The sequence below is a fragment of the Urocampus carinirostris genome, chromosome 2 (assembly GCF_059441175.1).
Source record: "Urocampus carinirostris isolate Australia breed hairy pipefish chromosome 2, RoL_Ucar_1.0, whole genome shotgun sequence".
Taxonomy (NCBI): domain Eukaryota; kingdom Metazoa; phylum Chordata; class Actinopteri; order Syngnathiformes; family Syngnathidae; genus Urocampus; species Urocampus carinirostris.
In genome coordinates this window covers 20,864,657-20,879,985 of record NC_142350.1, presented here as the reverse complement: position 1 = coordinate 20,879,985, position 15,329 = coordinate 20,864,657, and the positions used below count along the sequence as shown (strand labels likewise).

The 15,329-nt window shown below is 40.0% G+C and overlaps 1 protein-coding gene across 2 annotated transcripts in view; it reads right to left on the bottom strand.

Moving 5' to 3' along the window:
- The window catches only part of csmd3b (CUB and Sushi multiple domains 3b), a 493,867-nt gene that overhangs the window by 378,100 nt on the left and 100,438 nt on the right, over positions 1-15,329 (bottom strand). For both annotated transcript variants that reach the window (XM_088329348.1, XM_088329349.1), the window contains exon 2: positions 3,782-4,004. In XM_088329348.1, the coding sequence (XP_088185474.1) occupies positions 3,782-4,004 (223 nt within the window). The remainder of the gene's footprint in view (positions 1-3,781; positions 4,005-15,329) is intronic.

The following is a 15,329-nucleotide window of genomic DNA, read 5'->3' as shown; positions in this document are numbered from 1 at the left end:
CAGTTGCAGGAAGTTCTTCCCATTACAATTTACCAACGGAAAACACTCTCCAACTTTTTTGTATAATAAATGTTCATAATTGATATGTAATATTTGCACTATTACATACACTAATACATTTCATAGTTCCCTGTGTAGGCGAAGCATGCACCTGTCCAATAAGCGGTGATGAGGCTTCATCATAAAATGCCATACAAACCAATATCAGCTGCCGTTAACCAAGAGGGAAGAAGAATATGGCAAAACAAATCAAACAGAGAGCAGTATCTGCGTCATTTTTAAGCGGACTTGTTGAGAAACATGACTCAAATTTTAAGCATTTACAAGCACTTTACGCAAAATGTAAGTACTTTCCTATCCTTGAAAACACAACATTAAAATTCAAGCATTTTCAAGAATTTCAAGAATTTGCATCAACCCCGAGACGAGGAATTTTCTCTCGTCATTGATAACAACATAGTAAACATTGCATAAGAATGTAATAAAAGACTGAAAAGAGACAGAAAATATGAGAAATATTAAAAAGTTTAGATACTGCTTGTAGTGTGTATTGGCAGCAACATATTTAAAAAAAAAAGTATGTTAAGAATACACAATTAAGGTATGCATACAAATGTTTCTATACATAGGCAAGGGGGACTACACTACTACACAAAGAAAAAGGAAACATAGAACAAAGAAGGGTGGATAATTAAAAAAATAAAAGTATGTAGGTCGACAAAAAAATGTGAATATTTTGGGGTTTTTTTGGGGGTCGGTCCCTCAAATCAAGTTAACTGGCCGGGTTCAGAATGGGTATTGCTTTAATACCCGCGGATCAGGGTCGGGTAATAAAACAAGTTACTAGAGTTACTTATGCCCTAGTTACTTGGTCTGACTTCATATTGCAAGCCGTGAAGCCAACTTTTGTGAAAAAATAAATAAATGCAGTAAAATGCGAGTTTACTCAGGACGTCTTTCACTTCCGCTTTCCTTTTAACTGCTGAACGTCGTCCCTGGGCGTCACAGAGGAAAAATTCCCCATTCAAGCATTTTCTTTTTGGCAACTTCACACGCTGCTTGAACAAAAGCGATTGCATCTGGATTCAGACGCGATTGCCGTCCCAAAAAGAAAAGCGTCCCGTGGCAAGAGTAACGCTTTCCAGCAACTCTGGCGAGGACTCATTTGCATCTTTCCGTGTCCTAAATCGCTTCCCCCTCTTCTCTCAAGCGACGTCTCGCCTCGATTCGTTAAATTATTCGGACCTTTGCACGAACTCGTTGTACGACGGATGTCGCTAAATCGTGTTGACAAAGCGACCTCTGGACCAGTTTCCCGAGGTGTTAAACCAGAGAAAGAGAAATAAAAGAGAAAGAGAGACACGGAAAGAGGAAGAGACACACAGAGACAAAGATTAAAAACGAGAGGAAGAGAAAGAAAAGAGACTGAAAGAAAGAGAGAAAGAAAGACATTAAAGCGAGAGAGACAAAGAGAAATATACCAAGTGAGTAGAGAGCAAGAGAATAAGAAAAATAGAGACGGACAGAAAAGAGAGCGAAAAAAAAATAAATAAAGATAATGAGCGCGATAGGGAGAGAAAGAGAGAGAAAGAAAAAGAAAAAGAGAGACAAAATGAGAAACAAATAGAAAGAAAGAAGAGAGACAGAGAAGAGAAATAGAAAGACATGGTGAAAAAAAATGAAAAAAGAGAACGAAGGAGAGGGAAACAGAACGAGAGCAACAGAGAGAAAATAGAGAGGCAGCAAGAGGGAAAAAGAGACAAAGAGAGGACAACAGAGAGAGACAGTGAGAGAAAGAGAACAACAGAGCGAGCAAGCAAGAGAAAGAAAACAAGAGAGAGAAAGAACAAGAGAGAGAGATAGAGACAGAGAGACACATACACGCAGTGAGAGGCACTTAGACACAGAGAGAGACACACAGATAGAGACAGACAGAGGCAGACAGACAGACAGACAGACAGACAGACAGGCATATTTATAGCTGCAGCCCATTTTTTTCCTTAATTTCTCTCAACATTCGTCTTGCGGGCTCATTGAAATCCATTGGGGGCCTAATCTGGGCCATAGGTCACATGGTTTACACCCCTAGGTTTTTAGCCAGGTTTTGGATACAAAACAGACAATTGTTCAGCTTTATTAAAGTCAAACCGAGACTCATGTTGACAAAGAGACCCACTGGACCCATTTCCAGAGGCTTTTGGCACAGGGGATTCGACCTTAATTTGTGAAACAATTTTGTGGCAAATTAGATTAGGATCTAATATCATTTTGCAGAATATAACATTGGCGGAACCTGACAATGAACTTGGCCTTTGCATTTGGGTTTCTTTGTTGGGGTGCAGCTGTTCCACTTGCAGCAATGCCAGCACTCTAGCCCCTGGCTTTTTCTTTTAAACTGAGGCCTTTTTTCGGAGACAAGATATAAAGAGATGAATTTCAGCTGTATTACGTAAAGTCAAGAAATTAAATTATTTAATTGCATTTAATGACTGTTCTCCGTTAGTTAACTCTTAATTCAAATTACTTAACTTGTGATCATTAGGTTGCTTATTTAATTAATGTTTTTTCCAGTTTTAAATTTTGATATAAAACAGGAGAGAATGGTTGATGCCAAACAGATTAAATATTGTAAACATAAGTGACTATAATGTGAAAAAATATATATTTTAGGGTTAGGTGGTTTGGGTTTTAAATTAGTCGGCAGGGCTAGAGGTAATGAGGTTAGGATTAGCGGTTACATTTAGGGGTTTAAGGACATGGGTTAAGGATAGGGTTAGGCTTATAGATAGGGTTAGGAGTTTAGGATTAGGGGTACGTTTAGGAGGTTAGGGGGCTAAGTTAAGATGTTAGAGGGACAAGTGTTAAGGATAGGGTTAGGGTTATAGATAGGGTAGGGATTTAGGATTAGGGTTTGAGTTTAAGAGGTTATGGGGCTAGGATTGGGGGGTTAGAGGGTTAAGGTAAAGGTTGTTGATTAGAGTTGGCATTTATGGTTTAAAGGTTTATGGGTAAGGTGTTTGTGTTAGGTACCAAGGTTAAGGGGGTTAGGATTAGGGATTTGATTTTAGAAAATTAAGGGGGCAAAATTATGAGTTTAAAGGGCCTGGGTTGACGTTAGGGTAAGATGCGTGGGGCTATGGTTAGGGGTAAGGTTTAGGGTTTGAGTTAGGAATTAGGGGCTACGGGTTAGGTGATAGGGGTTAGGAGTTAGGGTTTGAGGCTAGGTTTTGGGTCATAGCTAGGCATAGGGGTTAAGTTTAGGAGATCGGGTCTAAGATTTGGTGGATATAAGGTTAAGGTAAAGGTTATTGTTTAGGGCTATGAATTCATGGGTTAAGGGTTTATTGGTTAGGCTTTTGTGTTAGGGTCTAGGATATAGGGGGTGAGGATTCGGGTTTATGAGGCTAACCCTGGCTTCTCAATTAAAGTGGGGAAGCGTATCAAATACCGCAAGATGCTGGCGTTAAAGCCAGAATCTCTTGTCGCCACTGCTAGTGCTTGAGCAAACATTCACAGCCCAGGCACCCACTGAAAATAGCATTTAGCTAACCTTATATTTGTAGCAGCATATTTTTCCACTGCGTCATTAATCATCGAATCAAAATTGTAGGGATGTTGATAAATTTGCGTTGTAGCCAAAAAACAGACACGAGTCTTCACCTTACGCTAACTAACACAATCGATGATTATAGTCGTCAACCTTTTTAACTGTAATCTAGTTTTATTTTGATTCGGGCAAATTACCCCTGAGTTCAGTTTTTGTATAAGTAAACTGGCCTACCTTGTCCTGAAATTGGCCGGGTGCGGGTGCCCGTCGTACAAGGACAAAAAGTCATACTCTTCCTCGATGGCGAAGGACAAGAAAATGAGCTGGATGCGACTGCCTTCCTCTCCGACGATGACCCAAGTACAGTTGGCCCCGTTGGGGTACCCGTAGGGGAACCCCGGAGACTCCACGCTGCCGTTGCGGCCCTTCAGGGTGCCGCCGCAAGTGTAGATAAAACCTGCAAGGAAAGACAGAAGTACACGGTGAGCTAATTGGGGAGGGTGAAATCAGTAACAGGTAAAAGATCCCGTGTTTGTGGATGAAGAAATTCGTCTGAAAGCGCTACCGTTTTACATCAATGTATCGTTTATGCATACCGTTCTAAACAAGGCCGTAGTTTTAGATGTGTCTCTGCCAATATTGAGCAATTGTCGCTTTTCCCCTACCGTTATCATCTATTACTTAAAGATACATGTTTACACCAATATACTCACCATTGTGTGCTATTTGACCACTAGATGGCACTATGTTGTCTAAATTAACACAGCTAGCAGCAAGATGCCAAACAAACACGGTGGGGATACTAGGTATGGATGTCGCTTTGTAAAAGTAACACAAATCTCTCAAACTAGAAGTATGTATAAAAACTAACATTGATATGATATTTCATGTATTTTTGCCAATTATTTAATTCAATGTTGTTGTTTTTTTACTGAATAAAGGTATTTTATGTACCAGGCATTATATGTTACACACTGTCCCTTTAATAAAATGCACTATCATTGCCGACATCATACCAATGCCCTTGGTTTAAAATATTTTAAAAATGTGTATTTCTACGCTCATTCTGCACTGGTTTTCACATTAGATAACACATTGCCATTCAGTAGTCAAATATTACATAATGTACCTTTAAAGAGTTTTGTTATTTTTACCAAAACTATTGATGCCAATCTTGACAAAGGACAAGAAAAAATAGATTGATTTGGTCTAAGACACAAAGTAGTTTATCCGTGACTTTTTTTCCTAAGTGGAAAGAAGCAGAGTTGCTCAAAATATGGTTTGTATTAAATACAAACAGGACAAATGTAACAAACAAATGGTTACAAAAAAACAAAACGTCCAAACAAAATCAAACCTGACAATATCCAAACCAGAAACACGGAGGTTATTACATACCTGTCAACCTCAACCAATTGTTTCCCTTATTAATGATTACAATTCCAATTAAGTGATAATAAACTTCACAAACATAAGACCGCACCTATTTACTCACAAAAAAGAGCCTATGTTGAACAAAAAAACCCCAGGTTTATTTTAACCTTTTTTTTCATAATTAGACAGTAATGTCTGTATTAGTGCTGGGTCAGCTAGGCTCACTACAAAGTTGATATGGTATGTAAAACAATGTCGTCCAGTCATCCGAAAAAATTAAGACGAAGCCCTTTCTCAGCCTAAGAACCTGGAAGGGTGGACAGCGACAGACTTCCCCTCGGTCTTTCCCCTTCGCTGTGTTTAACGTAACGCTCGGGCGACTTTGCTGACAAGTCCATCAGGGCTTCATCTGAACCTAATAGATTAGAGGATGTCTCGGCCCGAGATGAAGTGGAGTCATTAAATGCGATCGGCGGGTGAATAGGGGACAGACGGACTGCTGAGCAAACACAGAAAGAGATTTCTTCTCTTTTTTTGTGCAGCCTTCAATCGCCCGCTTCGTGAGTCAGAAAGTGTTGGTTTTAAAAGTCATCCCTCAGAGGTGGCAGTGGCGGGGAAAGGGCGAGGCAGGATGAGAGAATGAGGGAGAAGGAGAGATTACGAAATGGACAGAGGCAGAGTGCTAGCAAGATAAAGCGATATAGATAGAGATAGCGATATGAATAGGGAAAGATAAATGGAGAGAGAGAGAGAGAGGGAGGTATATACCAGTATATAGAGCGATATATTGAGAGAGAGAGAGAGAGAGAGAGACAGAGACATAGTGAATGAATGAATAGAGTGAGAAAGATATATATATATAGAGAGAGAGAGAAAGAGAGAGAGAGATTATGATACAGAAAGATAGACAAACTTAGAAAGATGGACAACGATAGGGGGATAAAAATAGATAGATGGAAATAGATATATAGCGTGGTAGAAATAAAAAAGAGCAATATCGATATGCATAGAGAGAGAGAGAGAGAGAGAGAGAGAGAGAGAGAGAGAGAGAGAGAGAGAGATTATGATACAGAAAGATAGACAAATTTAGAAAGATGGACAACAATAGGGGGATAAAAATAGATAGATGGAAATAGATATATAGCGTGGTAGAAATAAAAAAGAGCAATATCGATATGCATAGAGAGAGAGAGAGAGAGAGAGAGAGAGAGAGAGAGATAGCGATATAAGTAGAGAATGATATAGATACAGATAGAGAGAGATAAAGGTAGAGATGAAGATAGAGATAAAGCTAGATAACGGCACAGTAAAATAAAGATATAAATGTATATCAATAGAGATAAAGAGATCAATACGGAAATAGATAGAACAATCATAACAGAGAGAGATAGAGAGTGGTAGTAGTAGACAGATATAAATAGATGGAAAGTTAGATAGAGATAGATATACATAAAGATATTCAGAGTAGATAGAGAAGGGTAGAAAGAGGTACATAGAGATATAGAGAGATATCGAGATGGATAAAAACATAGAGAGAAATAATAATCGCAAAACAATCGTTCCCCGACCGTTCCGGAAACTGCTCTTCGTTTCCCCAATCGACCCGCGCTAACCGCCATCGACCTCAGTTTCAACCCCACCATGAATCGTCTTTTATCGGAGGGATAAATCTTCCAAGGTTTATCGCATTGACGGGTTTATTTAGATATATGTCAAACGTCGGCAAAAAAAGAAAATGATGGCATCGTACCCTCGCCAACTGATGAATCAAATCATAATTCGCTGAGTCAACTCAACTGATTGGTTCTTCTGAACCGTCCTTGGTGTGTTTCACACTGCTACGAATACAGTGTCAGATTTCAAACTTATAGGTAAAAAACTTGGAATATTTTCCAAGAATCAACAATATGAATATCTGGATTAAGGCTTGATGGTTGCTGAGTGGTATTCGTGAAAGTCTAATATTGCCACCTGCTACTAAAAAGGGATACCTAAATTCTGAAGCAAAATGTGACAAATGAGTACATGTTTTTTGCATAAAATCCATTTATATTTCATCTGTATTTTCGAATTATTTTTAGAAACGAATGCATCTTGAAGACAGCATGTCTCGTCTTTGACTTCCTTAGCTGTGACGCATCCGAGTAACATCAGCCCCCTCCCAAACCAGTCACCATATTGGTTTATGTGTTAATCAGTCGAACGGGTTACGAGGGTTTTAAGTAGAGTTTTAGTAGTCTTGGTGGTGAATGGCTGTCGCAGGTGGGTGCATCAATGGCAAGCAGCCAAAATGGGGGGAACAGGAGAAAACAAAAACACAGACAGCTAACGGGGGCTAAGCCAGCCGGGACACGCCAAGCTAGCTGGGTGCTAAAGAGGGCGGAACAGGACCGATCGGCAGAAGAACAGCTGACCGTAAACGTGCAATAAGCAGCCAGTCTACACGAGAACCAACAACAAAATACAGCCTGAAATAGACTTGATGAACACGGGGCGGCTAGCTGGCTGCTAAAGAGAGCTAACAGGGACAGATTGACAGAAAATCATAATCCCGGCTGACCAAAAACATGCAGTAAGCACCCAGACTACTTTGTCACCAACAACAAAAAACGGATACGGCAATAAACATGAACAAAACCGAGGGAAAAAGACAATGGACATGGCAGGCTAGCCGACTGCTAACAGCGCTCACCTGGACCAAACAAAACTAAAGGCCTTCAGCCCCCTGACGCCAACGATAATTCTGATGTCATTCCAATTGCAAAACGTGTGGCGAAAAACACAAAGGCCAACTTAAACAGTGGCAAAAAAGAAAAAACACACACTTTAACAGCAGCAACAAAACTTAGCTCCCGCAGATTTTGGAAGACAAAAGAGTCACAAGTCCCCCAGTGATACTATCTCCAGGTCAATACCTAAAGCAGAAATGGGCTGTATGCAACCACTGTTCACTATAATTGCAGTCTGTTTTGGACGTGTGTCTTATGTCATTTCGACGAGACGCGTCGTTGATAAATCCTGTCACAGCTGCAGAGGATATACGGCGAATCGAGCAATTTGGGACTACATTTCTCAAGTCGTCCGGCGTGTGGAATATTTTGCAACCTTTTTTGCGTGATTGTAATTGAAAAAAAAATGTGGTCTTTTATAATCCCTATATGCAATTTGGTGACCGTTGTCTGTACACCAAGCTCGCCAAGAGAAATAGTGAAATAAAGCTACAGAACTTGCTTGGTCTGAAGCATTCACACATTGAGACTAATTGGCCAAGCGTCAAAGTGTGGCGGAAGGATTTGGGTAGGCAGGTGCAAATGCGTTCGATGGTGCTAATGAGGTGTAGGGAGGATTTGACGTTCAACAAAGTAAAAAAAGAGGACATTTTGTTGCGTAATAATATATCCAGGTCAAAAACATTATAAATAAAATCATAAAACTCGAATGCCTGTGTGTTTTTAGAACATCACCAACAAAACCATTTTTGGGTGAAATTTCCCTTTTTGGCATGGGCAGTCACTGATAGATTGACTTGGCTGGTTGCTTGTAAACAATTGTGATCCTAGCTAAACTTGTTCTGGCCTGGGAGAGTACAATGTCTTTTTGGGAAAGCTGCTGAGTCAACCAAAACCAACAATTCAGTCAGAATTTTGGGGGAGTTGTCACATCCGGCTGTAGTGTTGATGGTGTTAATATTCAATATGGTTCTGATACTGGGAGAGTGGAATGTCCTTCTGGAAAAAATGTCAGCAAAACCAATAGTGATGAGTCCACTTTTTGGCCATGTTTGTGTCAACATTTCTAACTTTCTGCAAGACATTGTGTTAAAATTGAAAGTTGTGGTGGCCTCTAAGAGTGACATGTCTTTCTGGAAAAACTGCTCGGTCAGCAAAACCAAAAATGCTGATTCAGCTTTTTCCTCGTATTTCTACATCTAGGGCCACTCCTCCAATTGCCTGTAAAATATTGTGTTGATATTTGATATCGATCTGGACTGAGTGAGTGCAATGTCTTTCTAGGAAAAATGCTGAATCAACAAAACCAAATGTGCTGGGTCAACTTTTTGAGGGCATTTTTCACATCTAGAGTAACTTACTTGACTGCCTGTGAAACTAAAATCCCTCCCCTCCCTTTTTGGTGGACAGACACAAACAAACAATACGTACTTAGGACCCAAAAGAAAAAAATATATATATCAGGACCCTCGCTTTGTTCGCGGTTGATAATAATGCCGTGGGTCTCGAAAAAAATTGCAAAAGGTATATTGAAAATATAACAGCAGTATGGAATGTATTTCTGGATAAAAGGTCAGCAAAACCAATAGTGATGTGTCAACTTTTTGGGGCGCTTATTTCAAAGGTTTGTCAACATTTTTAACGTTCTGCGAGACATTGTGTGGAAATTGAATTTCTTCTTGACAGGGAGAAGGGGAAAGTCTTTCTGGGGAAAAAATTGTCAGCAAAACCAAAAGTGCTAAAATAGCTTTTTTGTCATCTCTACCGAAGGGTAACCTACCTAATGGCCCGTAAAATATGGTGTTGATATTTAATGTTGTTCTGCCTGGGAGAGTGGGGTGTCTTTCTGGGGGAAAATGCAGAATAAACACTAATAGCACTGGATGAGCTTTTTCGGGCGTTTTTCAAATCTAGAGTAACCTACTTGACTGCCTGTGAAACAAATACTTCTTCTCCCTTTTCTTGGGTGGACGGATAAACAAACAAACTAATGTAAATATACTTTAATCCCAAACGGAAAGATTACCAGCACCCTCGCTTTGCTCACGGCTGATAATAATAGTGTGGGTTTAAAATCTAAATTGTAAACGTAGGATTGGAAATATAACGGCAACTGCTGGCCCAGCGATTGGAGTGAAACGTGAATCAGCAGGTGAGATGGCAGAGGCGGTACCTAATTACGGTAGACTAGCGTCTTATATGCCACTTTAGCACAGAGAAATTGGATCGGCTCTTTTCCTCAAAAAACATCCGTTGGCGCTCTCTTATGTGAGTAATACCCACGAGATGGAATGACTCCCACTGCGACATTTCTTTTGGAGGGGGAAAAAAGAGGATCCATGCGGTAAATACAAGAGTTGTGCAACGCATTCATTGCAAAGGACGTATATAGCTGTTTTTTTTTTAACTTGGATGATTTTTTTTTTAATTCGGAAAAAATACCCTAACAATTGTGTTAGATAAAGCCTTAATAACTACATTTATTAAAGAACATATATTTAAAGAATATCATTGATGTATATAGAAATGTCTAGAGGGTGAGAGAGATAGATGGAATGTATTGAAGGAGAGAAAAATAGACAGATCAATAAATAGAAATAGATATAGAGATGGAAAGATATATAAAGATAAAAAAAATATAAAAAAATATAAATATATATATATATATATATATATATATATATATATATATATATATATATATATATATATATATATATATATATATATATATATATATATATCTCATCTCATCTCATCTCATTAGCCGTACCGCTTATCCTCATTAGGGTCGCGGGGGGGCTGGAGCCCATCCCAGCCATCTCCGGGCAGTGGGCAGGGGACACCCTGAACTGGTTGCCAGCCAATCGCAGGGCACACGGGGACAGACAACTCATTCGCTCATTCACACCTAGGGACAATTTGGACCGGCCAATTCACCTGAAATGCATGTTTTTGGAACGTGGGAGGAAACCGGAGTGCCCGGAGGAAACCCACGCAGGCACGGGGAGAACATACAAACTCCGCACAGGAAGTCTGGAGCTGGATTTGAACCCACGACAGGTTCCCATGACATGAACTGTGCCGCACAAGCGCTAACCACTGCGCCGCCGTGCTGCCCTTATATATATATATATGTATATATATATATATATATATATATATATATATATATATAGAGAGAGAGAGAGAGAGAGAGAGAGAGAGAGAGAGAGAGAGAGAGAGAGAGAGAGACAGAGACACAGAGAGAGAGAGAGAGAGAGAAAGAGAGAGAGAAATGTATGTAGATAGACATCTATATATAGAGAATCATACAGAGTTGGAGAGAGATTGAGAGAAAGATTGAGAGAAGTAGAGAGAATGGTAGAGAGATGTCACGATAGAGAGAACAATAGATACAGAGGTGAAAAGAGATGGATATAGAAAGATAGAGAGAGAGCTAGAGCGATAGATAGATAAATGGAGAGGTGGGTAGGTAGAAATAAAAATGGAAAAATATACGATAAAACTGTAATTGTGTGAAAAATATCTTTAAATAATTGATCAAATTAAGAATCCATTATTTTTCGTAGTAAGACAAAACAAAGAACACATTATGCCCTTCACAATGCACACACACAGAAGCAAATCAATTATCGGGCCTGTCATTTTCCACAGCCAGTAAGAATCCTGCGATCGATACGCTCATTTGGGGATGAAACAGAGCTTTTGTTCGACCGTCTTTCCCGTTCAATACACTCGCGTCGTCTTTGCCCACTCATCAGCAACCCAATTATGTGTACTTTCATACGTCCTTATTTATGAAAAAACCTTTTTGGTTCCACCTACTGATAAATATCACGGCACACAGCATCAATGTGACTTTGAAGAAGCTTAAATTAGGTGTATGCTTAAGAAACCCAAATTTGCCAGGAATATTAACGTGTGCCTTATCATCCTGTGCATCCTTATGCACGGACCAATTGTAAATATTTATTCGTAATCTCGGTTGCATTTCTATTGCATCCGATGTTACGCAATTCTGCTAAATTAATATATTCTAACTGATCAATCTAGGTTATATATGGATTATTTTTGTGTGACCTTGCTGCTTAGAGTCTGATTTTCCTTATATATGTAAAAATATCACAAGTCAAGTCAATTTTTGTTTATTTGTGATGCTCTTAATCACAAAAAATCTCCAAGGGCTGTACAGAATACAGAATACCAGTACAAGGTCCCCTGATCCAAAACCTACATGAGGGCAAGGACAAACTCAAAGACCTCAGGATGAGGTAATCTCACTTCCAGACTATCATATGAGTGTCCGCATAATAATCATAATCATGTGCGGCTTATAGTGCGGAAGACACGATAGAGTAATCCCTAGCTACTTCGCGATTTTGGTTATCGCTGGTTCACAATTCACAGGTTCATAAATGTAATTGTCTTTATTGTCGTTGATATCAATGTGTACAGCAGACTTATAAAATGCCTTCATGGGGGCAGGTTCAGAAGGGATTTGTGTGTTGGGTGGGTGACTGTTTGAGTGAAAGACTGTGATAGGCTAGTGTCAGCCAGCTGGGCGGACGCACAAGTGAATGGGTCCACAGAAAACGAAGCAAGCTTTTTACAGTGTGTTATATTGAAAAGATATTCATCAATTACATCAAGCTCAGAATAGCGCAAACTACTGCTGTTAGGCCACATGAGACCGAGGTGATGTCGGTAGAGGAAGTCATACCGGGGCTGCAGGACCGGCCTAATGCGGCTAGGCATTGTCCAAACTCTAGCAAGTCACGCCTGGCGACCCATAAACCGGATGACCTGGAGCAACAACTCGTCAGAAACCGCTACATTTAGGATGGTTGTATTTTTATTATTGTGGAGACCTGGGTCAATTCGTAGATAGTCTCTCTTAAAAGCTGTTATACACTGGAAGGTGAAACCCTCATATTTTGTTTTTCTTTGGTCTAATGACAATAAAGAGCATTAATCCAACTGCAATTCAGTGCCTGTGTTATTATTTGTAGTTCCATAGGTGTTATTTTGTTACAGTCATATATTCGCAGTCAGTTAGGATGCCATCTCGAGGTAAATGTTACTATGTCGCTACTTCGCGAAATGTCCCTTTTCGACGGGTTGTGTTCCCCATTAACAGCCATAACAAGGGTATCACTGTATTAAGAAGTCTTGATTAAAGGTCTTTTTATACCTGGGATTTTCCTTTAAGGCACTGTTAAATCAAAAAAGAGTAAAACATAGAATGTGTACGAAACCCCCCCTTTGGGGACTGTCACTGAGCGCCCGTCAAGGCGTGAATTAGACTGCTCCTGTCAAACGTGTGGACTGGACTATACCCTGGAGTGGTAGAAGCTAAATATGGGATATGCCTAGAGAGAGTGAGACAGAGGGAACACACTGGGTTGAAAATCAATTCCTAGACCTGTCAGTTACTGGCAGGGGGGAAATATGTGAATGAAAATGTGAGGTAGGGTTAAAAAAGAGGAGGCAGGTAAAACAAGAGAACTACATGGGGGAAGTAGATTGATGCAGGAGATTTGAAATTGGGAATTGGGACTGCAGGTCAAGTCAGAGGAAGATGGAAATGTCATTGCCTGATGCACTGCAGACACGTTATAACAGAAACGATCGAATGGACCACTGTACTTGCACTTGGATTTTAGAAATGAATTTGCTACAAAGAGTTTCGAAAGACAATACAGTAAACCAATGTGACTTAGCGTTTCAGTTATCGCTGGTTCATGCTTTTCGAATTTTGAATTGTCTTTAATGTCATTGATATCAACCTATCCTGCATTGTGTTCTGCCACAGGTAGTACACGGCAAATGCTATCACAAGGGACAGGCAGTATGTGGGTGTTTCAGGTTTACTGGGATAGGCTGGTGTATGCTGTCAGTCAAACAGCTGGGCGGGGGCTCAAGACAATGTGGCCACCAAAACAAACAGAGAACCACAGTGACAGCTGGCTTTTAACGGCTCTTTACTGAAAATAATTTAATCGATTAAATCGGATAGTCAGAAGAGTGCATAAAAAAAGGTGATCACAAGCGGGTGCTCTGTGGATTGTTATCAGGTCCAGGAAGGGACCGAGGCAGGGTCGGGAGCGAAAAAAATAGTGAGGCTGCAGGCCCAGCCTACTTCTATGGCTAAACTACCTAACAACCCTCACAAAGTACCCCTGCAGGGTCTGTATTTCACCAACCACCTATTACCAATGACATGGAAGACCACAAGCTACAACTTGCGGGATTCTGGTACATTCGGGACAGTTGTATTTTAACCATATCGTAAACTTTGCTCAATTCAAGAATATCTGATGCTACCCTGCAGCTAGCTAAATTGCTTTTGTACACTTAAAAAAGAAGCCATCCAATTTCATTGTGCTTTTGTATAATAAGGATAATTTGTTAATCTGTAATTCTTGTTCTGTTTTTATTAATAGATCTATAGTTTTTGTTGACAAAATACAAAAAGTTAAAAGCAGTTTTCTATGGCCTTACTTCAAATCGGCGCAGAGTAGCTCCCTTGTTGAACACAGACGTAAGTGTCCCAATACTGCTGGATTATTTTTCGAGCAGGCTTGATTTTCACATTTTGCGGCCATTTTGTCTCATTCTGCATCATTGTGTTGAAAAGATAGCCTAATAGAGTTAAATTAGCATTTAACGCTAATGAGGGGCAGGCATCCAAAATCGCTAATGCACTCGCTGTTCGAATGATAATAAGGCACCATGCGCATTCTTAACAGCATTGCTGGGCTTGGCGCTAACCAACTTTCTTTGAAAGGGGGTCATCTAAAAAGTACTTCAAGCGAAATGTGCTTCTGAGGTGTCACATTTAAAGGCATTCCCAGACAGAATTGGGTACAGAGCGCATTCCTTCCCACAATTATGTAAATATGTTGCAAAATATTTCCCGCGTTAGGGGACTCGAGACTTTTAGTCTCAAAGTTGACCTGTCCCACGTCAATTAAGGATAAACATAACCTTCAAAATAGCGAATACCATTAACACAACTTGTGAGACAGCAATTTTAAAGAACACTGTTGGTGCCCATTGTCTGATTAACTAGTCTGGTGATAGCATAGGTTTTGCTTTAACTGTTCTTTATTCCTGGGCGGCTTCATGTTTGTTCCCCGTTTGCCTCGCTGCTCACCATGTATTTTTGATTGACCTGGCTTGCGTTAGCCTGGTGTTGTCTTTCTTTTATTGGTCCCCAGTTAGCCCCCTGGCTTTCCATGTTTGTTTGTTTTTTGCCAGTCATCCCCTTTATGGCTGCTCGCCAATTTGTTGTACCATTACTGCATCCACATGTGATAGAACGCAAAGGTATTCTTTACAGAAAATACAAAAATTTGGCTTAAAACGCTCATCACTTTTTTGACTAATTGACATGGAAAACAATATGGCGACTGGCTTGGTGAAGTGCTGTTGTTCTTCTGAAGAAGTCACAGCTCAGGATGACAAAGACAAGACATGCTGTCTTCAAAATGCATTATCTTGGAAAATAATTGGAATATATTGATGAAGTATAGACACTTCAAGGTTCACAGATCCCTTAACTGTCTGATGGTTGGGGCACCAATGAGGACTCAAATATAGACAGCTTTCTCCACTGTTGATGGCTCCTGGCCTGTTTTTGAGTCGTGACAACGTCGGCACCAGTCTATTCCTTA